Source organism: Dryobates pubescens, chromosome 21 (genome assembly GCF_014839835.1).
Source record: "Dryobates pubescens isolate bDryPub1 chromosome 21, bDryPub1.pri, whole genome shotgun sequence".
Taxonomy (NCBI): Eukaryota; Metazoa; Chordata; class Aves; order Piciformes; family Picidae; genus Dryobates; species Dryobates pubescens.
In genome coordinates, this window is record NC_071632.1 from 17,540,908 (window position 1) to 17,564,646 (window position 23,739).

General features: G+C 45.9%; 1 protein-coding gene across 1 annotated transcript in view; it reads left to right on the forward strand.

Annotated features, from left to right (window-relative positions):
• Nucleotides 1–357: 357 nt before the first annotated feature.
• GARS1 (glycyl-tRNA synthetase 1) overlaps nucleotides 358–23,739 on the forward strand; it is a 28,293-nt gene continuing 4,911 nt past the window's right edge. The window contains exons 1-13 of the mRNA XM_054171261.1: nucleotides 358–588; nucleotides 4,381–4,482; nucleotides 7,314–7,416; nucleotides 8,468–8,609; nucleotides 9,629–9,717; nucleotides 11,269–11,345; nucleotides 13,096–13,241; nucleotides 14,250–14,399; nucleotides 15,975–16,137; nucleotides 17,187–17,351; nucleotides 19,913–20,020; nucleotides 20,921–21,066; nucleotides 22,830–22,915. Coding sequence (XP_054027236.1) covers nucleotides 412–588; nucleotides 4,381–4,482; nucleotides 7,314–7,416; nucleotides 8,468–8,609; nucleotides 9,629–9,717; nucleotides 11,269–11,345; nucleotides 13,096–13,241; nucleotides 14,250–14,399; nucleotides 15,975–16,137; nucleotides 17,187–17,351; nucleotides 19,913–20,020; nucleotides 20,921–21,066; nucleotides 22,830–22,915 — 1,654 coding nt within the window. The 5' untranslated portion in view covers nucleotides 358–411. The remainder of the gene's footprint in view (nucleotides 589–4,380; nucleotides 4,483–7,313; nucleotides 7,417–8,467; nucleotides 8,610–9,628; nucleotides 9,718–11,268; nucleotides 11,346–13,095; nucleotides 13,242–14,249; nucleotides 14,400–15,974; nucleotides 16,138–17,186; nucleotides 17,352–19,912; nucleotides 20,021–20,920; nucleotides 21,067–22,829; nucleotides 22,916–23,739) is intronic.

Genomic DNA, 23,739 nt, shown 5'->3' on the forward strand with positions numbered 1-23,739 from the left:
GTTGGACTCAACGATCTAGAGACCTTGTCCAACCGTAACGATTCTCTGAGCCTACGAGGCCCGCAGCACAGCGGAGCCCGCGGCAGGACGCCCCAGCCCACGCTCACTCGGGGCTGGGGAGGAGGCCGGCCTGTCGTTGCGCGCAGGCGCAGCACGGCCCCGCAGCGCGGCGTGATGGCGCCGCCGTGCGTGTGCGTGTGTGAATGACGCGGCCGGGCCTCGCTGCGCGCCCTCTACCGGCGCGGCCGCCGTTGCGCGCCGTGCCGAATCTGCGGCGGGGTGACAGCGCGTTGCTGGCGTCGCGGCGTTGGCTTTGCTGTGCGGAAAGTGCGGCGTGGGGACGCGGGCCGGCTTTACACCGGGCGGATTTCATCATGCGGGGGGGGGCAGGGCGGCGCGCCGCGCCTCTCCATGCCGCTGCTGCCGCCCCGTAGCGTCCTGCCCGCCCTGCTGCGCCGCCTCCGCCGCCTCGCTTGCCCGCCCGCCGCTGCCGCGCTTCGCTCCCGGCCCGCCCCGGCCGCGACCCCCATGGACGGTCCGCAAGCTGAGGCGCTGCTTGCGCCCCTGCGGCAGGCGGTGCGGCAGCAGGTAAACCCGGCTCGGCCCGGATGAGTGGGTGACCCCCGGCTGAGGGGAGTCCGGTTCAGGCGGGTGGCTTCTGAGGTGGGGAGACACCGTCTGGGGAGGATCCACTTGAGACGGAGACATCTGAGGGGGGACACCCGGCGGGGGGGCCTTGCCTTAGGAGGGGGAACATTCTCCGGGAATGACCTGTTTGGGGGGGGGACACACCCTCCGGGAAAGGCCTTGAGGAGGGGGGACACCCGCTGGGGGCGATCCGCTTGGCTGGGGGGAGAGTCCCGGCTTGGGGATGGGGATGTGGCTGAGGGTTCGGGTGTATGACAGGCCCGCTCGGAGCTCCTTGGCTTGGGTCTGGGGAGGTGTCCCCCGATCCCCACCTCGAGTGTTGCCGGCTTGGGTGGGTGTTTGCCCTCCCCGCGGAGTATCTCCCGTCCAGCCGACAGGGCCCTGCTTGCGATCCTTTGGTCCCGTACTCTGGGGCACTGCAGTGCTTCAGCCGGGTGCCCACAGAAGAAAAGTCTCTATGGTTCTCCCCGGGCTTCCCGGCCACAGTCGGCTCCCTGGGGTGGGGGGTTTGCACTTGTTTCCCCTGGAGGGGACAGCGCTGTGCCCCAGAAGTGGGCTGGCAGGGGGTGCGGGGGAGGCAGAGTGGAGGTTTCCCGGAGATGCCCTTTCCCCTCCCCGTAGTGATGCTGTGTGTCGGAGCTGGCTTGCAGAACTGGATCTGTGCGTCAGTCCACCTGGCTTTCCTCTCCTGGGCTTCATCTGTCTTACGTGCCCAAGCTGATTTTGTCATGCTTTTAAGGCCCTGTAGCTGGCTCTTCACATTTTCTTTGTACAACAGCCTGCAGAGGTTTCCTTGTCCCATAGGGTCACAAGGTGACTTGCCTCTAGAGCTGGGTTGTGTTGGATTTTGCAGGTGAACTGTATTCTTTGGAGCTGCATGCTGCCTGATGCAGTAAGGGGTATTAATCCCATTGCACTTTTTCCATTTCATCATTCTTATTTGGCTAGATATATAGCTGCCTCCTTTTAGCTTGGTCTGCATCTATTTGCTTGGTCTGCATCACATTATCTTTCCATCACAGATGAAACTATTATCTTTAGCTTACTTCTTCCCTGAGAAGGATTTGGTTGTCTTTTTATTTCCTGAGTGAATCTTGACTTTGGTCCCCTTGCTATGTACGTACTGGCATTGGAGCCTACTCACAGCACATGGGAGCTCTCTTCTTGCTTCAGCAGCAAGACCCATGTGTGTCAGTTCCCCACATGCCTCTTAAAGTGGCTGAATCCATAATCTGCTGCTTAGTTGCACACATAGCTACGTGTGTGTCCCATGTATTTGTAGATTTCTGCATGTGTTTTCCCATTAAATGAGTGGATTTATGGCCCTCTAATTATACCAGCAGCAGCACTTCAATGAGTTTTTATTATGAATCATTGTACAGCTTAATGCCTTGGCAAGAAAGCTTCTTGTAAATAAAATTATGATCTCTAGACCTAGCCAATTTATTTATTTTAAAACCCTGTATCTTGGGTGCTGCTGTTTGCTTTTAAAGTATCAATGGACCCTTTCTCTCTGGCTGCCTGTGGGATTGAAACAGGAGTGTAGGGTGTCAAGGAGAGGTCTGTGGGTTCATTTGTGTAGCTGGGACTATGGATATTGTGTTGTACAGCTCACAGCAGTAATTCACTGCGATGTTTGTACAAGAGGAAACGAGGGAGTGAAAAAGATCGGGGTAGTTGATACCTTCTGATGCAGGGGACCCTGGCTATCAGCTTGTACAGAAGCAGTTTCATTAAACCTAAAGGACTCTTAGCCTATGGAGAGGAAAGTGAGAGGCGTATCTTCCTGCAGCAGTGCCTGATGCAATAAGCTGCCGTGATCTAGGGGTGGATCCCTCTCTGCTTTACTGGTCTGTGGGACAAAGCTGCAGCAAAATTTGCCACATCGAGTGCTGCTGTGAACTCCTCCTTTGGGTTGGGCTCAAGACTGTAGCTTTAATTAGATTGAGTCCTGTCAGCAAACATAATTGTTTGCCTCAGTTGTGGTCTGGTTTTGGTTTTTTTCCCCCTTCTTCTTGCGTATGTCTGAGTACTCTTTCTTACAGATCAGGACAAAGAGTTGCTGTATGCTGCTTTTAGATGCACAGCAATGAGGAGGGTGATAGCTTTGTTGCGTCAGCAGTAGCTGCTTTGCCGCTGCCTTGATGTTTTCCCACTGCCGACCCCCTAGCTCAACAAAGGCAATTTGGACTTACTACTTTAAAAGTAAAAAAAGAAGGATCAGATCCCTCCCTCTGCCACGTTACCCAGGAATGGCAGTGAAGCCCTCAGCCCTAGAGTGAAACTTTCATGTTTTGGTGTAACTGGCTAAGAGGAAGGAAACAGCAGACTTGTTTTATTCATTCTTGCAACCCATGGGATTAGGGAGCCTGACAGGATTCTTATTTTTCTTTGTGTGTGTTTGTTTTGGTGCAGTCTTTTGAGTCTTCCTCCTTTTATTAATAAAATTAGCCTTTCAACCCCTTAGTCTCCAAAGCACTTTCAGCTTTTCTAATCTGATTACTGAGTGGCAGTCCATGTATCCTCCTCTCCTTTGTTTCTTACTTGCCTGTAATAGCAATGTCAGAAAAGCAGAATTTAGGACAAAGCTGATATTATGGAAATGTTGGAATCTCTGTGGACTGTTTGTTGTGTTTGGTTTTCTTTTTCCCTCTTTTTCTCTCTCTCTCTCTTTTTCTTACATTTGTGTTCAGTGTTTCTTGCATGGTGCAAGACAAATGCTGAGCTTGGAGCATCCCATTCTTAGAACTTGAGGGGGCGTTGACATCTCTCTGCTTTTTTTCTCCTGGGTCAGCTCCTTTGTTCCTTTCAGTAATTCAAGGTAGACTGTTGCCCCAAGAAGAGTGGACTAAAAGGAGGACTTCTAATTAATTCATCTCCTAGAGCAAAATGAGCATGGCTTCTGAGAATCATAGTCAGAAAAGCTGTTGTTGAGTGTTTCAGTATCCCTGGGATGAAAGGGGAGAATCTTTCCCACAGGCTAAAGAGAACTTTGTGGAACCCTAACAAGGTGATGGTGGTTTGACTCAGGTCAAGACCTTAGTGTAGGCCCACAGCAAGGTTTTGCTGCTCTGAAATCCTTAATCTTTGGAGTTTTTTTGTGGGTGGGGGTTAAATATTTCATTTCTTTTAAACTCCATTTTCCCCTGAAGTTACTGGACAAGTTCTAAAACCAGTCAGTTGTATGGATAATACAGTGCTTTCTTCTCTGTCTTCTGTGAGACCTTGTTCTAAAAACTTGTGTACTTACTGGCCAGTTTTGAACAGACATGACAGAGGAAAACAAATCTGAAATGATCCTAAATTCTGAAGAAAAGGGAAAATGTGGAAGAGAAACCTTATTACCAAAAAAAAAGAGAGCACAGACTGTATTAACCACCTGAGAATCCACTTAGTGTACCCTCAAAGACAGAAAACAACTATTTGTGGATGTCTGCTGTGAGATGGTACACACAGGAGTATATTTGCACACTGAGATTGAGTAACAGATCTGAGATTTAGCAGTAGCATGTGTGGGGGCTGAGTTTCTCTAATGATGTCTAGTTCTGCTAACTCTCAAACACTTAAGTGTTTCTCACTTCTACCAACTGAAGCAGCCTCTTGAGACCTGTGTGGAGAGCAACAAGGCAGGACAAAAGCCTCCTTTTGGATTGCCAGGGGAGCTGAAAGGAGGAGAGTTCTTGTCTGTGGCATTCAGAGAAAGAATCTGTCTTGTGTTTTGTCTCCTTCCAGGGAGAGCTGGTAAGGAAGCTGAAGGAAGAGAAAGCTCCCCAGGTGGATATCGACAGAGCTGTAGCAGAGCTTAAAGCTCGGAAGAGAGTCCTAGAAGCAAAGGTGAGTCTGGATATTAAATTTGAGCTCCACAGTTCTGTCTCAAAAACCTTGAAAACTTGAACACTCATGGCAGGGTAGGCTGCTTGAGTCACTTCTGAAATAGTTTGCAATTTCATTCTTTATTTCTTAGGTTGATATCTGTTACTGTTAAATCATGGTGTGTCAGGAAATAAATGTGAGTTCAGGTTGTTCAGCTGCAATTTTGGATGATGGGTTTGACTTGATGATCTCAAAGGTCTCTTCCAACCTGGTCTATCCTATTCTATTCTATCCCTATCCTATTCTATTCTATCCCAATCCTATTCTATTCTATTCTAAATTCAGTATGTCACTAGTCCTTGTTTATTCTGTAGATCTTTTTTTGTGCACAGCAAGAATACATTCTGCTCACTGCAGTGAGCTTCATCTTCAGACCCTGTGTGCAGCATTTAAATTGCCAGACTGGCATAGAACATGTTTCTTTAGAAACCATTTCTTTTGCTAGTTTATACAAAGTTTTGGAAGATGTCTCAAACAGCCTTAAAGAGAGGAATGTATTGTATGAAACTGTGCCCTCTTTTTTTAAAGGTGATTGTGCTCTGAAAAGGCTTTCTGCAAAGTGAATGATAGAACTTCAGGCTTGTTTTGTATCTAGATCAATAAAGTAAAAATACACTTTCTTATCCTGCAAGCTTCTCTGACTGAGACAACAAAAGGAGACTCTTGAAGCTTCAAAAACAGTCCGGTGTGCAGATTCACCCAGGAAGCTGTGAGGTCCTTTCAGATTTGCATGTCATATAAAAGTGATGGTAGTTGTGCTTTGGTGGTACTCCTAAAAATAAAGCAGTAAATTAATAACTGCAGCTAATTCACTGTGAGAATAGGAGTATTGCTGAGTTGAAACCAGTTGACCCTCTTTGTCCTACAGAGTCATGTGAGGCAAGCAGTCGGTGTGCTCTGTCTGGGCTGGAGTTATGGCTACCTGTTTGCATACATACAAGTGAAATAAAAAGATGTGATTTTTACATAGTCTTCAGCACAGAAGTGTGCTCTGAAACGATTGCATGAAGCCTGGAGTAAATAATGTGGCCTAGTTCTGTTTCCTAGCCCTCAATCTTGATGTAGAGATGTAGCAGGGCAGGTTGGGAGCCTTGAGCCTCACCTCGCCTTTCTGCTGGAGGAGTGCTGGTTGGATGCTGCGTAGGAACGTGCTTGCCAGTTACACAATTTGTGTGGGCTGGATCCCTGTCGGTGCCAGAGTGACCTTGTAAATGCATCATCTGCCCTTGTGAGTGCAGCACTCAGAGTCTCTCTGGATGGTGTTCCCAGCAATGCATCATAGTCAAGCTGTTGCACCTTGTACCGAGGGCAGCTTTAGCAGCTGCCAGTACAGTTTTCAATCCCTGTGATTTCTGCTTAAGGGTGTCAGAGTGGCTCTGAATTTGAAACTTTGAACAGGGCAGAGCAGTTAAGAGTTTAAAATTCCTTGGCTTTATGTCCTCAGACTTCATCATAAGTCAGTAGATGATTCTGCTCCTCTGCAGGGTCTTTTTTCCTCTTGAAGGCTAACACAGGCACTTTTCTGCCTTCTATTTATGAATATATTTATGAATCTATGTCAGATAGAAGAGACTGTTCCTTTGACTTCTGCACTAGATCATTAACTATGCTCTTTAGATAGTAGAAGGGAGCTCTGCAGAATTCTTTACCTACTCCAGTTACTCTATTCTGCTGGCTATTTCTCCCTTCAGTTCAGAACTGGGCAGTGTTACTGTCCATGCCTGGGCAAATTCATCCTTTCTGTTAAGAAGGACTGAAAAATGATTCTGTATTTGTAGGCCAAGGGTGCCAAGTGGATTCCCTTTCCAGTCTTTAAAAGTGCTGTTCTGGGGCTTGCTTTCCTATGTGTTCTCTCTCTTGGTGCAGAGTTACTCCTTGTCTTTTGCTGATTCACAGGAACAGCAGAGGTACAGTGCATTTAAGTTAGACCACATTTATTTGTCTTTACAGATGCCAAGAAAACCCCAACCAAACAAGAAGAGTTTGAAATGCTTTGCCATACACTACTTCTTACCAAAAGGCTTTTCAAACTGACAGCATTAGCCACTTACTGAGCTTCTTGGCTTGACTCTGCTTTAACCGTCAAATCATCTTTAGTAAGAAAATATATCAAGTCTGTTGGCTTCATTCATGGAGTTGGTTGCAAAAATCATGTGTTTTCAGAGAAAAGAGCAAGTCTGCTGTAGAGCTTTCACAGAATCAGAGCAGGTCTCTCTTAAGTGAATTTTTTGAGTGCAGGAGGCCATACTTGGGAAAACCTACATTTTGCTAACAGATATTCTCCATACAAGTAGGTAGCTAAATGCACACCTTTGGCAGAGCACAAGGTTGATGATGTTTGTAATCTTCATAGTCAAAATTCTTTCATGTGATGAGCACTACTGAAAGCTTCATGTATGCCAGGAGTTACATGTTTGTAGTCTGAGCTAGTCACTTCAAGCTGTTTACAGTCAGGGAAATAGGTCAGAAGAATTGCTTTGCAAACTGGCATTTCTTTCCAGTGCTTGTGAAGAAAGCTGTGGATAACCAGCTCAGGCTTAGCTGTCTGAATGTTAGGGCAGATGAGTCCACCTTGAGTGTGTAAAATGCTGCATTTGTCAACAGTCATGCTGGTAATTGACTGCTTGAATCTCAGTGTGACTGTTCCTCTTTGGAAAATGAGTGTGTTGGCAGGATACCTGTACTTCAAAATGGCCTTTACAGACTTTTGACTCACAGTGGTGAACAGAGAGGATTTCTCCTCCTGCCAGAAATGGGAGCTGTTAACTGGTTGTGTTTTTCTTGAATTGCAGGAGTTAGCCTTACAGCCCAAAGATGACATTGTGGACAGAGTTAAGATGGAAGACACCTTAAAAAGGAGGTTTTTCTATGATCAAGCCTTTTCTATTTATGGAGGTATGGATGTGAAGAAATCTGCATTTTAATCCCTTCAGGCTAATGTTCTGGTCTTTCTAGCTGTGTGAAGAGCTGTACCCTTGCAGTGTTATATCAATGCAGCATAAAAGACATTTTTTGAAGTTGCCTTTAAACTTCCCTGCTTGAGCCTTTCAAAAGTTCCCTCTTCCTAAAGTCTTGCTGGGGGCTCAGATTTTGTCTTCTGCTTTCTGAATGTGAGTGGATTTTAGGACGCATGTTCTGAGCATTGGTGTAGAATGTGGTTTCTTTGCCGAGGGTGACAGGGTATTTTGGTTTTTAAGGGGGTGATCAGCTTATTTCCACAGTCAGTCTACCTGAACTTTTCTTGGCAAGATAATGCTCAATAATACTGTGAACTTTAGAACCTGTTACCTAGTGACCTCTGTCAATGAACTCTGGTACAGGTGAACAAATGTGACTGCTGAACCTCTTCAGATAGCTGATTTGAGCACCTCGAGGGGCAGCACAGTGCCTGTATGGTTACTGCTCTTTCACCTAAGGCACTGAAATGAATACTCTGGGTTCTTCTCTTGGCTTTTTCTTCCTTTTTCATCCATGTGCCTAAACTGGTGATGGGCAGATACGTTCTGTTACTGACAGTACCATACTACTTTGGCCCATGCAGTATCAGTTCTGTATTCAGATTCCTCCTTTGAATAGGTTGCTCCTGCAAAACTCACCACAAAATACAATCCATTGGTGGAGGGAGTGTAGGCTTTATAGCTGTTGGTTGCTGGTATTTGTCAGTTCCAGCTTCTACCGCTGGCCGCTGTATTGGTTAGTGTACAGTGCAGGGTCTCTAGGTGCTTCACAGAGTTCACTTTCAGCTTTTATGACATGGTCTTTGCATAAAAACCTCTTTGCAGTGAGCCACATTCCATATTCTGTTCAGCACAGGGAAGCTGATGCTCAGAAAGTGACCTTTAACTTAAACCAGCTGCTGGAAACACTGAGAAGGGAGGACATTTCCTCCAATCAAGGCAGGTTCATGCCATCTCACACATGTTTTTTCACCTTTTTCTCTTTGCAGGTGTCAGTGGTCTATATGACTTTGGGCCTGTTGGGTGTGCTTTGAAGAACAACATCATCCAAGCATGGAGGCAGCACTTCATTCAGGAAGAGCAGATCCTGGAGATCGACTGCACCATGCTCACGCCAGAGCCAGTTCTGAAGTAAATGTGGAGCTTTGCTTTTTTCTGCAGCATGTAATTTCTGGTTATAGTTGCTTTTTTTGCAGTCTTCTGTAAAATTACCCACAGGGACCCTGAGATTGGGCCACCCAATTTAATACTGTGTTGCACTGCAGAATAATTAGGTATCCAGTGCACAGCTCAGTGTGCTAAGCTGTTGCTCTGTGAATCGGGGAGAGCCGTGGGACTCATGTCTGAGAGTCTCATGTCTTAATGTCTCCCAGCACTCTCATTAGGTATGAAATTGCCATTGTCCCTTTTCCTAAAAGACAGAGAAGACAAGAAAAAGGATTGCTTAGATGACTGCGTGACTTGCCTAAATCTGGGACATATGGGCCCCAGATTTAGGAGAGAGGCCAGGTTGCTTGACCACCCTTGCCCTCTCTGTGGAGGGATGGCAATATGCAGTGTGTTAATGGAGATCTGAATGCAAATGGTGCTTCTGTAGCCCTGGGGATTGAAGCCCTCTTTTTATCCACAGACTAGACAGAGGGACCATCTTCCAGGGTGAGAACACAGTTCAGACTCTGGACCCTCCTCGTGTCTCTGCTAAGACTGCCCAGAGGTTTGCTAAATACATCAGGAGCTTTTGGGCTGAGAGCCTGAGCTGGGTCAACTGTGTTACCTTGTGTGGGTCCCAGCATGGCAGGCAGAAGCTTTCACAGATCACTGGTATAAAATAGTGGGAGTTGGTCCACCTGAACTACTGGCTGCTCCTCACAACTGTATCTCTGTCTTGCTTCGATCAAGATGCAGTCCTTAAAGGCACCTAGTGTCGTCTTAGTGACACATCCTAAGATTTAGATGTACTGAACTGCCTGGCAGATGAGCTTTTCTGTGGGTACTGCTTCCTGAGAATGTGTCATCTGAAGCAAGACTGAGCCTGCAGTTTGGCCACGGGGTTTGAAGGACTTCTCTTTGATAGCGGTGTGTCCGCCGGGATCACAGCGTACCTGCCCAGTGGCAGCTTTCATGCTCCTTTTTTATATCATCTTTTCCAGGACTTCAGGTCATGTAGACAAGTTTGCTGACTTCATGGTGAAAGATGTGAAAAATGGGGAATGTTTTCGTGCTGATCATCTCTTAAAAGGTTTGCTTTTGTTCCAAGGCTGGGTGGCCTCGGGGATTGCTCGCAGTGCTGCAAACAACGGGAGAAAAAGTGTCTTTCTCAGGGGAAGCCAGTTGGTGTGGCCATTCTTTCATGCTGGTGTTTTTAGTTCATCAACTGTATCATGCCAAAGATCTCAGAAGTTTGCATTTCCACCCAAATGTTGTGTTAGTATTTAAAGGAGGTGCAAGATCTCTAGTGAAACCACCGTCTCTTTTTATAACACCCCTGTGTCATCAGGCTGTAAGATTACTGTTGTCTAAGCTGAGAACTGCCTATGTTACAAGCTTTTTGTTCTCTACCATGGTCTGGTTTTAGGTTGTTTTTTTTGAGTTTCAGTTGCTTTTTGCCCAGAAATGGGAAATGTAGTGATGATAGGAGAGGAGAGAGCCTTACGCAGGGTGAACTACGTGGCAGCTGCTGACTTTTGTATGGCTTAGAACTCAGCTGGCTTTTGGGAATTAATTTCAGGTTAATAAAATCACAGAATCACAGAATCACCAAGGTTGGAAGAGACCTCAAAGATCATCAAGTCCAAACTGTCACCACAGACCTCATGACTAAACCATGGCACCAAGTGCCACATCCAATCCCCTCTTGAACACCTCCAGGGATGGTGACTCCACCACCTCCCTGGGCAGCACATTCCAATGGTAGACAACTCTCTCAGTGAAGAACTTTCTCCTCACCAGATCTTTCTAGTTACTGATTAAAATTTGTTTAAACAACACCACCACCAAAAGGATCACGTGGAGGAACCTTGGAAATAAGAAACTTTTTAATGTATGTCTCCACTGTGAGAAGAAGAATTGTTCCACTCTAGGTTGAAGTGAGTTGTGCTCTTTTTTAGCCTTCTCCTTGGAAGTTAAGTGTGTAGATCTGTCTCATCATTAAAGCTGGCTTAATAATGTGAATTTTTATTTTACCAAAAAGAAGCCCACCTAACCTCTGCCCCTTTTGCACACAGAACAGCATCACGCAGAGGTGTGTCTCTCTTTTCTGCCAGCCCATTGCTGGTGACCCACAGTTACTGCTCTGCAAAGTCAGATGGCTTTTTCAAATGAGAGAGGGAGTTCTTGGCATCACTGTCTGCCTTTGGATCCTGTGGAGGATGTTGTGCTTTAAATTGGAATGCAGTCTAAATAACCCCACTGTACCAGCTCAGTACATGCAGATGGATAAAATTAGCCTGGCTGGCTTGAGATCAGACATTGCTTTTAATTTCCAGTCTATATAGAAAGAAGAGAAAGGAGAAAGGGACTACAAAGCCATTGCTTGAGTTTAGAGGAATGAGTGTTGGAAAGGGACCTGTTTTCCCTGGGGCGCACCAGTACAGCAAACTGGTGCAGCTCCTCATCTGTAGATCAGCATTGCCTGATGTCATGAGTGGAATTACCCTGATAGGCACTGGCAAGGTTCTTGGTGGACCTGCACTTACGCTCACGCTGGGCAATCCTTCTGCTTTGTCAAGCTTCAGGTTGGGGTCATTGATGAGGTTGCAGTGTAAACTCACTACAGACTTTTTGCTCACAGCTCACCTGCAAAAGCTGATGTCTGACAAGAAGTGCACAGCAGAGAAAAAGGCAGAGATGGAAAATGTTCTAACACAGGTGGGTGCCAGTGTGGGGAGGTGAAGGCTTCAGGGACATGTGTAACAAAGTGCAGAGGCAGTATCCCTGCTGTGTCTCTGATGGTGCTCAGAAGTCTTTGTCTCAGGGATACATGTTGGGTTGTACCTGCTCCTAAATACTGAAAACTGACTGGTTAACACACAGTGCAAACTTGCTGGTTAATCACATCACCCTCTTGCTGTTCTGGAGAACTATTGCTATCATATTGGTCCCTTGACTGTTGGACTGGTAGGGCTGAAGCTCTGTCCTTGGAGCTGGTGTGCTCTGTTCCACTTCGCTCCCTGGCAAAAAGCCTATTTTTCCTGAGTCTCCCCTTTACCTTGGTAAATCCTTCACTGTGAGATTATGATAGAAAGGAGTGGAGATGGATGAGAGGTTTTGTCAGAGTTTTTCTGCATCACCTAGGCACTGAATTGGTACATTCTAAAGTTCCCTGGGCTTTGCAGCACTTGAGATTTGTTCCACTGTCTCTAGCACTCCACAGAGATTGTTTTCCTTTGTTTACCCTGAGAATAGTTGGTGCTCCAGACTGACATTCCTGAGCAGCTGTGCAGACATTGGCCTTTATTTTTTAATTTCTTTTTCCTACACTGTTTTTAGTGTTTGTCCTCATGACTTCTAGGATAGATGCTTTCAGAGCCATGCATAGAATACATCTTTCTTTCCAGAAAGATCCAACTTTGTCCAGTATATTGCATCACTGAGCAGCTGTCACTGGGTTTTCAACACTGCAACACTGAACTTTGACCATCCTTTGATGGGAATCTATTAATAAACCCAGTATTAATTCCCCCTATCCTTTGGGGGAATCTCTCTCTATTAATAAACCCTTTTTATCTTCTGTCTTGAGTTTTGTCTCCTACATGAAGGATCATGACTATTGATGCTAGAAGCAACTCCTTTATTTTAACCTTGTCAGATTGTTGCTGTACTGCTCAGTGTAGATCCTGAAGTCCAGAAGCTACATTTCAATGTAGATATGCAAAAGGCTAGTACAAAAATGCACAAAGCAATGCCAGAACTTGTGGCTCATTGCAGTTAGAGCTGTCATTCTACTATTGCTTGGTTCCCACCTGCCAAAAAAGGAAGTTGGAGACCTGGAAGGGGCTGACATTATCCCACTCCTGGAAGCATCCACAGATTGACAGACTTGTTTTCAGAGCAAATGGAAAATCTTTCACCAAGAAGCCCTGTGCTGTGGAGCTAAAATGCAGAACAGCTCTAAAAGAGCATAGGATGCATAGCTTGAATATTGTGTTTCATGAAGCCTAAGAAAGAGAACTGAGTGCAAACAAAGCCCTGCAGAAATTCTAGCTTTCTTCTCCCTCATTGCTGTATTTTTTTCCCTTCCCAGCACACTGCCCACCATGTTTTAGCTGAAACAGTTTGCAAGAAGCTACTGGTGGGTGGTGATGCAGTCCCAATGACTTCTCTTTTGCTTTACACCCACTCTTAGGCTCAGTGCTTGCACTCCCATCTAGACTTCAGGCTTCCTGTGGTCTGACTGGAGTTGTGGACCTGTATTACTAAAACGGGTTTGTGGATCTGCAGTGTGGTTTTGTGCCGTTGGTTCAGGCTTCAGCTTGCTTGAAAATTTAGGTTAAAAGGGAATATTTTGGGCAGGTGATTCAGAGCTGTGCATCATGCTCAGTAAAAGATGAAGAAAAGGTAATTCATTCCTTTTGCCTTGTCTAGTAATTGAAACAATTCTCCTGTGTTTTGATACTAGTTGGACAATTATGGCCAGCAAGAGCTTGCAGATCTTTTTGTGAACTACAACGTGAAGTCACCTATCACTGGGAATGACCTGTCCCCTCCTGTTTCTTTCAATCTGATGTTCAAGACCTCCATTGGGCCTGGAGGAAACATGCCTGGGTAGGTACTGATCTCATTCTGCTCACATTCTTTCTCCTTCGTAGATTACTTGGAATGAAAATGAAGTCTCAGCGGGTTTGAAGTATTCGATTTCTTCTTGACTAGCCATCCCCTGCCTTTCAGTCTCAGTCTTCTCTGGCAGATTAGCATTTCTTTTACTCTTGGTGAAGGGTAGGAGAAACAAGGAGCTTTGCAGAATCATGGAAACACTTCAAGCAGCCAGGCAATGTGGATCACAGCTATACCCTTGCTGGTTGGAAATGTTTCCATAAAGCAAACTACCACTGGGTCCTCAGCGACTCCATGGCTACAGAGAACCTGCATCAGAGTTCCTGTTTCAGGATGAAGTTATTTAGCAGGGTGATCCAGTGGTAGCCTCGTTTGCTAGGTGTTTGTAGTTAGTGTGTGAGAATGGAGAGGCTGCTGTCTTTTGAGCTGAGGTCTCCAAAACTGAAACCTCTGGTAAGAGTCAAGAGTAAGATTAGAATACATAGAATAAACCAGGTTGGAAGAGACCTTCAAGATTCTTGCATTTGCTCTGGGGTGGGATAGAGATGTATCTTGTGTGTGTTCTCTGGTGTAATATGTGAAATAGTGTCTGTGAGTGGTGTCCCCTTTGGAAGCCTCAAATCACCATAGGAATTGTAGGGGCCTTAGCTTAAAGCCAGTTCACAGTTCATGTAACAGTGGAGCCACAGTCATGGTTTGCCTGCACAAAGGCAAGGAGGGTGCATTCTCTGTGACCTCCTTGATGCCACTGGCCAAAGTATTTCACTCAAGGATCTTTTTCCATCCCCTGCTTGCATCTCAAAAGCAGCCAAGTCCTCAGGTTTACTTCTGGGAATGACTGTATGCTGTGTTTGGGCTCCAGCTGATGTTTGTTTGTTTGCTTCATTGTTCTGTGCCTGGAGTTAAAAGACTTGAAAAGAAAGTTTTGTGGTAACGGTGGTTTTGTTTTCTTGCTGTTTTCCCCACTGTTTTTTTGCTTCCTTATTCTTCCTGTCTCAGCTATCTGAGGCCAGAAACTGCACAGGGAATATTCCTCAACTTCAAACGTCTTCTGGAGTTTAACCAAGGCAAACTGCCTTTTGCTGCTGCCCAGATTGGAAATTCCTTCCGAAATGAAATCTCACCGCGCTCCGGCCTCATCAGAGTCAGGTACTGCACATTGCCCCTTTCAACAGAAGGGTGCCTGGCAGTGGGCAGCACCTCCCCTTTGTTCCAGTGTTTGTACATCAGTGTTTCACTTCAGTGCTTTCTCTCAGAGGGCTCCTGATAATGTCTCCAGTGGGGCTTGGGGTTCAAGGGTGAACTGATTTCAGTTAAGATTTCAGCTGCAGGATGCTGCCGAAGCCTGGCTGGTGAGAAATGGGATCTCTGCAATAGCTGCTGCCTTAGAAACACCTGGATTAAACTCAGTTTTACTAACAAAATTTGGCTTCCATCATCATCTAAACAAATCATACTGAAGGTAGCTGTGTCCTCCACAGGACATTCAGCTTTGCTTGTTTGTGTTCACGTGATTTATTCAAACCAGATACCTGGAATCAAAACGTGATGGACTCTGCAGCACTGTCTCCTTATCTTGGCTCTGCAACTTTAATTAGAGAGGAAGTTGTGAAATAACCTGACTTAGGGCATGTCTTTGAGTCCCAAGATCAGTCAAGCAGGAAAGCTCAGCGTTACTGAGAATTACTTTCAAAGCTTTCTGTCTCAGGATAAAAGCAATTACTGCATTTCATTAAGGATAACCTCAGTGTTTTAACTGAGGTTATGAAATCTCTTCAGTCTAATTTGGAGCAAGAGGTCCCATGCAGTCAGTGCAGTTCTGCCATACACATGGGCAGAATGTGCTGTATGACAGTATCACCAAGGCTGGAAGAGACCTCAAAGTAAACTTGGTTATTAATTAATACGGTACCATAAATGTCAGGGAGAGGCAGCAACACCATTAGCACTAAGAGAACCCTTTGGAATTGTCTCAGTACTCCTTCCTTGCACACCTGGAGATGAGAACTTCTCTCATTGAAATGCAGCTTCAGTCAAGTGTAAATTATACCCTTGTGACACGTTCACTGGAGGCTGTTATGCCATGATAGCAAATTATAAGCTGCTGCCTGTGATTTACAGTTACTGATTACCTAGAGCTTTTTGTAAAGGTTCTGGATAACAAGCTCATTCAGTGTAAAGTGATTTCAAACAAGAGGGCTGGGAATCAGCACATGAGTATAGATGTGTTAAAGACAAGTCCTTACAGCAGAATGTCCACCAGTGCTGAATGGAGCAGTATCATTATCCTCAAGAAATCACCTCACCTGCTATTGTGGGCACCTCCAACACAAGTGAAGGCCACTGTATGATTCAGTGGATCACTCTTCATTGACCCTATAGCAAATGCATGCTTCTAGTATGGGCATCACAGCCATCTGGAAAAAGTACAGGGAACTTCTGGAAGTATTTCCAGAGGTGATGTTCTCTGCTCTGAATCACAGCAGGGATAGCCATGGCCTAACTATGGAGACATCTCTGTGTGAATTTGTAGAAGTTTTATTGGGAATTTGAAATTAAGTCCACTCTTGAGACTGATTCATGTTGCAGTTTTAGCTCTGGGTTTAGCTCTGAGGTTTTAAACTGCTGGCTTGCTTGTGTGAGATTAAAGCAGAATCATTTTATTAGAGGGGCTGTGGCTAACACATAGAATATTGACTACACAATTGGTTGTGTTTCTGTTAGGGAATTCACCATGGCAGAAATTGAGCACTTTGTGGATCCCAGTGAGAAAAATCACCCCAAGTTTCAGAATGTGGCAGATCTCAACATCCTCCTGTACTCCTCCAAGGCCCAGGTCAGCGGGCAGTCTGCCCATGTGATGCGGCTGGGAGATGCTGTCCAGCAGGTAAGGTTCCTCTTGCAAGCACATGGAGCTTGCTCATCTGAATAGTGCTCTGAACATTATGCTGGAGGGAAGGGATGCCATCCAGAGGGACCTTGACAGACTGGACAGGTCGGCACAAGCCAACCTCATGAGGTTCAACAAGACCAAGTGCAGGGTCCTGCATCTGGGTCAAGCCAATCCCCGGCACAAATCCAGGCTGGGCAGGGACTGGCTGGGAAGCAGCCCTGAGGAGAGAGACTTGGGGGTGCTGGTGGACAAGAAGCTCAACATGAGCTCTCTTGCAAGTGCACTTGCAGCCCAGAAGGCCAATCAGATCCTGGGCTGCATCAAGAGAAGTGTGGCCAGCAGGTCAAGGGAGGTGATTTCTCCCCCTCTACTCAGCTCTGGTGAGACCCCACCTGGAGTACTGCATCCAGTTCTGAAGCCCCTATTACAAGGGGGATCTGGAGGTGCTGGAAGGTGTCCAGAGAAGGCCATGAGGATGAGCAGAGGGCTGGAACACCTCTCTATGAGGACAGACCGAAAGAGTTGGGGCTGTTCAGTCTGGAGAAAAGAAGGCTCTGAGGTGATCTTATTGTGGCCTTCCAGTATCTGAAGGGGGCCTACAAGAAGGCTGGGAAGGGACTTCTCAGGATCTCAGGTAGTGATAGGGGGAATGGAATGAAGCTGGAGGTGGGGAGATTCAGACTGGATGTGAGGAAGAAGTTCTTCACCGTGAGAGTGGTGAAGCCCTGGAATGGTTGTCCAGGGAGGTGATTGAGACCCCATCCCTGGAGGTGTTTAAGAGCAGGCTGGATGAGGCTCTGGCCAGCCTGCTCTAGTGTGAGGTGTCCCTGCCCATGGCAGGGGGGTTGGAACTAGATGATCCTTGTGGTCCCTTCCAACCCTGACTGATTCTGTGATTGTACTTTATCCCAGGCAGCTGCAAGAAGTTCTGCCTGACATCTTTGTCAGGTTGTCTGCAGAAGTACAACAAACGCTGGCTTTGCTTCCTTAGGAATTAATGTCTGTGTATTCTTTGTTTATCTTCCTACTTTTTCCCCTTCCAGGGTGTGATCAATAACTCCGTTCTCGGTTACTTCATTGGCAGAATCTACCTCTTCCTTACAAAGGTCGGCGTGTCCCCCGAGAAGCTGCGCTTCCGACAGCACATGGAGAATGAGATGGCTCACTATGCCTGTGACTGCTGGGATGCAGAGTCCAAAACATCCTATGTAAGTGGCAGAGGGAAACAGCAAGTGGCACTCACCAGCAGATCTGCTCCTAGTGCAGAAAGGGGCTCTGCTTGATTGCTTGGCTGTTTTTGAAACCAGGGCGGTGAGTCTGCTGCTTCTGCCCAGTCCCACACTGGTATGAACACACTGCAGTGGTGTGGTGGGTTGAAGTTTTCCCCCCAGCATTAACTTTGCCAGACCAACTCAGTTAGAAGCAAATGAAGCTGTATTTACAAGCAAGAACTACACTCTACAATGTTCATTTGGGTGTTCAAGAGGGGATTGGACGTGGCACTTGGTGCTTAGTCATGGGGTGCTAGGCTCTGACAGGTTGGACTTGATGATCTTTGAGGTCTCTTCCAACTTGATGATTCTGTGATTCTGTGAATGCAGTGAATATGTACAAAATGTACAGGATTGACAATATTATACAGATCTTTACAGTTATTCAAACAACACAAAAACTCCCCTGGTCAGAGGCCAGGGAAGCTGTTCCACTGCCCCCCCCCAACTCCCCTGTCCCAAGAGAGTAAAGGAGCAAAGAGAAAGCAGGGGTTAGACTTAACTAAACAGCTCAGCCAAGGCCAGCCAACAAGCAAGCACATTAATCTCTCCCAAGCAAAGCAAAACCAGCAGGGATCAGAAGAGAAGAGAGAGAGCTGTTATGGTACAGCCTGTCATTCTAGATATTTATCCAATGAATTTGTTCAGAATAATCTTTTGTTCTCCTTTTTACACCCAATAGTGATTTAGTTATATTTTCCTACTTGTCTGCTTGAAATCTGCAACTAAATTTTAAAGGCATAGCCTAAAACCACCACAAGTGGAAATACTCTGGATCCAGAACTGAGGGGGCAGGTCAGTTCCCTGCAGTAGGCTTGCACAAAGGTTATGAACTGGTCATGCTTCTTTATAGGTCTGTGCTTCAGACTCCTTTGCTGGAGCCTGAAGTTGCCTGAGGACTTCCCACTGGTTGAATTTCATCTGGAATTAAAGGAAGTCAAGTCCTGGTGCTTTCCAAAGATTGTAACCCTTGTAAAGCAGTGGGGAAGGAGTTGTATTGCTGGAGGTGTTATTCCAGGGTAGATTCCTTCCTGATTGAATGCTTGCTTTCCCTTTCCTACTTCCAAGCTGGGAGAAATGAGTTCACTCCTGCCAGTTCAGACAGCTGGTGCTGGGAGAAAAATTTCCCAAGGATTTTTTGTCTTCCTGCTGGGTCATTGAGAACTTTTCAGTTCAGGCCTTGAGTGCTTTGTTTTCCTCTTGTATTGTTGGTTGGATTGTGAAAAATGTGTCCTTGTTTTTTTCTTTCAGGAAAACCAGCAGTAGGTAGTTAAGGGGCAAAGCTCATTTTAGATGTTCTTGGAAAGCCTTCAGCCACTTCAGTCAGTCTCAGCCAAGTATGTCAGTGGGAGTGGTAGTTTCAAAACAATGTCTTTGAAGGCATAGTAGCTAGATGGTGTTGATTATGAAGTCCTTCCCCTCTTCAAGGGTGCAGAATCTACATTTTAGGTTGAATCTGACTTAAAAGGTTCTTCTTCCTTTGTGTGTAGTAAAGCAACTGTTCTGCCTGGTTGGGCTAAGGAGTCTAGGGTGTCTCCAGGTATCTGAACACAGCTAGAGAACTCTGTATGTCAAGTTCCAGTAAAGGATCAAAATGGATTTTGCTGAGGTCTGTGGGGTTCATCTGTTCTGCTGCAGTGACCCTTGTATGAGTAGACCCCATCCACAGTCTTGGCCAGTCTGATAACCAAACTGATAGCACAGTCAGCCCAAAGGTGGCCATAGATAGCCCAACAGCCTGGTTTAAGGGTAGGGAGAACCTCCTATAAGCTATGAGTGAGGAAGTCATGTGGTTGATGGGTTTTGTCTGTATGTGGATTTTCAGCTCTCTAAGGAGCTCAACCAACTTACAGCTAATGATGTTTTGTTATAACTAGTTAGAGGAATAAGAGCCATTAAAATTCTATCAAATTTAGGATTAAAAAAAAATCCCTGCAGCTTAGATGAGTGATTTGTCTCCATGCAGAAGAGCCCTGTAGATGGAGGGGTTGGCTGTCTCTGAATGTAGATAGCTGACTCCCTTATGTTCATAGCTTCTCTTTCCAGCCTGGACATGTGTGGGCCACATCATGTAAATGTGTGTCATCTGTGTCTTACTACCTCATAAGGCAGGCTTTTGGCCACTCTGCTGTCTATTCCATGCTTGCAGAGCAGTAAAGCCCTGAAAGCATGTGTGCCTGTAGCGTGTGGGTTGTAGGCCTGTGTGCTCTGGGCCCAGCCCCGAGCTGTTGGCACAGCGCTGTGTCCTGCCAAGCCATGTGGAAAACCCAGCCCTGAACACAGGCAGTGGTTAGATAACTGATCATTTCCTCTGGAAACAAACAGAATCATCCAAATGAGGGAGCAACTAGTGAGGGAGGGCTGCTTATTGTAACAGAGCTAATGATGTAGAAAAAACAGTCATGGGAGCAGGGAAGGCTTAAAGGTGAATAAACATATTTGATGGTTAAGTGGACAAAAATGTGAGCTGGTGAAAGCTTTCCCTTTTGTTTTCTCAGGGTTGGATTGAGATCGTTGGCTGTGCTGATCGTTCCTGCTATGACCTCTCCTGTCATGCCCGTGCCACCAAAGTTCCTCTTATAGCTGAGAAGCCTCTCAAAGAACCTATATCCTTTCAGAGCAAACCATTCTCTTGAAGTGAAAGGTGACTTGACAATGGGATGTCTTGGGAGGGCTGTGCAGCTCCCTTTGAAGTTGCATCTGTAAATGTGGCAGGGGAAGTGGAGCTACAGACCAGCATGACTTTGGGAAGTAACTGCCAAAGAATTGAGCACGTGGGTGACTTGACTCAGATGGGCAAAGGGAACTTCTTACTGTGCTTGGGTTTTTCCTAACTTACTGCTAGGCTCTGTTTTGACACTGAAGCATGGTTTAAATGTGAATGGGGGGTCACTATCCCAGGTTACTCTATGTCATTCCATGGTTCTGCTGAGAATTGTGCTTGTAAAAAATCATAATAATAATTATAGTCTTTAACATTTTGTGACCTTCTACCCTTCAGTATTTTTGATTGGTCCTTTCATAGAACCATGGAATGGTTTGGGTTGGAAGGGACCTTAAAAGATCATCTCCTGCCATAGGCAGGGGCATCTTCCATTAGATAAGGTTGCTCAAAGCTCCATCTAACCTGGACTTGAACACCTCCAGGGATGAGAGATCTACAGCTTCTCTGGGCAGCCTGTTCCAAGTGTCTCACCACTCTTGCAGGGAAGGATTTCTTCCTTATATCTAATTTAAATCTACTCTCTTTCAGTTTAAAACCATTACCCCTTGGCTTATCATTACATTCCCTGATAGAGTCCCTCCTCCTCTTTCCCACAGACCTCCCTCAAGTAGTGGGAGGCTACTGTAAGGTCTTCCCAGAAGGGGTAGCTTCCCTCTCAGAGGGAATTTCTTTAATCCAGTAGCAGAGGAGATGTCTTTGTGTTGTGTGGCATTTAGCTTTGACCTAGCAAACAAACCAGGCTATGCACTCTGTCAGATCAAACTCCTTAACTGCCTTGTACAGAACAGTCAACGTTGTTCAGTTTGAGGCAAATAAGGGAGCCATTGGCAAAGCCTATAAGAAGGATGCAAAGGTGGTGATGGAATACCTGTCCATGTGTGATGAGTGCTACATCACTGAGATGGAGCAGCTGCTCAATGAGAAAGGGTGAGCTGGCTCTCTGTGTGTGGTTGGACAGCTCTGATGAGGGTTCCTAAAGTGTTGCTTGGACTAACTTGTGCCATCTGAAACCAGCTTCTGCATGAGAGTGGATCATCTGAAATGTTTTAATGCTGTCCCTTCTGCAAAGTCATTGCTGGTCATTCATCAACATCTGTCTTGATGTTTGCACAGAAATGTGTGACCACAGTACTCAACTGGTTATTTGTATGGGAATGAGCTTCTGGCTTTAGTAGGATCATCTCAGAAGAAAGACACCTCAGTGAAATGGGAAGTGTCTGCCAGCTTCCCCACTCTGGTGTGAGAATTGACCAGGGCTGGCAGCTGCTTTTGAACTTTGATTTTAAAATTACCCAAATAATTATGTTGTGAGTTCAGTGAGAACCAAAAGTTGTCTGAGTATCTCCAGTGTTCAGTGATTTGCTTTAGGACCTTTTACAGCCTTTGGTTTACAGGGGCAGCAATTTGTATATTGTTCCTCCACCTGCCTGCCTGTATTCCTAGCATGTGCAGGAGCTGAACATCTTAAGAGGTCTCTACAGTTGTCACCTTTGGCTGAAGCAGGCCAACAGCTGCAGATGTTATGAGGAAGCTAGTGGTACTTGAAATGATTCAGGTGGTGGGATCAGTGAATACATTGCAGGGTAACATTCACCTTGGTTTTGTTTTATCTGAGCTCAGATTTGTATCTCCTATGTTTCTGTGACTGTGAAAGTGTAGAAAAACCAGTAGCACTCAAGACAGGGAGAGAAACTGCTGCAGGGTGTGTGTACACATGTTAAGACCAGAAGAACTTGAACTTGGTTCATCCAGAACCACACTGAAATGATTCAGTAGATGGAGTTACAAGCAGTATCCCAGGTTTGAATTGGTAGTGGACTGTAAATCATGACAGTTGTTTAAATTCCAGCTGCAGCTGTATTCAGAGCAAAGCCTTTGTGAACTTTAGCCCATTTGATGCCTGGACCCAGTGCAGGTGATTAGCAGACTGCCTAAACTTGGTGGGGTTTGTATTACACTGATCTGAAAGTTTCAGCTTGTAGGGTCTCATTGTACCTGTTGACAATGTCAGTGTGTTTGACCTGCCTCTCACATTAGCATGTTTGTACAAACCCCTGAGGTGAAGCCCTCAGGTTTATGGCAGCAGTTTGCTGTTAGGACACACAATAACTGAGGCATTTCCTTCCTGTAAGTGGGGTCGGTCAACACAGCCTGAGTTCTCCTCAGCAAGGAGTGTGTGCCAGCTGCAAGGTAGCAAGCAGCAAGAGAAAGTAGCTAAGGGACCATAGTACCAAAAGTGTTAGAAATAATCAATAACATAACTGTGCTGCACCCTCCCCTTGGGTACCTGTGGACATGCAGGGTACCTTCTGACACGAGTCAGCTTTCATGAGTGGTCCATGCATTCAGACAGAGGGACAGTCTGCAGCAGGTGCCTCTTCCACATGCCTCCCATTTGTAATGGTTTGGTGTCTGTGCTTCATCCTGAGATTCTTCCATTTCCCAACTGGGTTTGCTTCAGGCTGAGCTCAGTGTGATAATGAACATGCTTGGCTGTTTCTTCAGTGTAGAGGTAGCAATTTTATCACCTACATCAATTTCTTTAAATGGCTATGCCACACATTTCTTTGACCTCTGGGCTTTGACCTGGCTTCTGGTGTCCCTCTCTTAAAGTCAACCAACACAATTAAGGAGGTGTAACTTGTCTATTTATTGCTGGAGATTTCAAGAGACTTCTTTTTCTTTTGCAGGGAATTCACTGTTGAAACTGAAGGGAAAACTTTTAAACTAACAAAGGACATGGTTACTGTGAAGAGATTTCAGAAAACATTACATGGTAAATGTGCATCTTTCTTTGGCCACCAAACACAAGAGACAGAGCAGGATGCACTTGGAATGTGAACTGTGTTAGTTGTATTGTTCTGTTCATATTTTACAATGCAGATGCCATTTCCTTCAAATCTGACAGTTCAGGAGGGTGGGAAAGCTTTCACACAGCAGTGGGATTTCAGTGACTATTGATGCAGACCTGCCTGCATCTCACCTGGTCTGCTCAGTAACCCATTCAAGTCTCCCTCTCTGGAGACTTTCCAAACCCATCTGCATGCATTCCTGTGCAACTCAATCTAGGTGTTCCTGCATTAGCAGTGGGGTTGGACTAGATATCTCCAGAGGTCCCTTCCATCCCCCACCAGTCTGTGACTGTGGGTGGTGTATTATATTTGTATGTTGGGATTTGTAGGGTCCCATGTGGTGGTATACCAGCTGCTGTAGTGATGAAGGAGCTGGGAAGGGTGCAGTTTTGGGAGCTTTCATCTTCAGCTCCATTGCAGTGCAGCAGAGGGGCTTGTGGCAGTCTCTCAGTAGGGCTGTGGGCAGATCTTTTTGCTCAGAGCTCCTGTTGTCACTCTGCTGCCTGAAGTTGAGTCATCTGGCATCTGGCAGCTCACCAGGCTGCTGTCCTAACCAGACTCTTTAAGCCTACAAGTCCACTCAGTTCTTCTGGTAGTCAGTCATCACATCAGCTTTGGTCAGCAGCTGCACCTCAACAAAGCTTTTGTCCTGATGTGAGAAATGAGGCAGCTGATGCCTGCAGTGGTTGTTTCTTCTCCAGTTGCTAGCTCCACTGTCTGAGCTCAGCTGTCCACTGAGCTCCTTCCT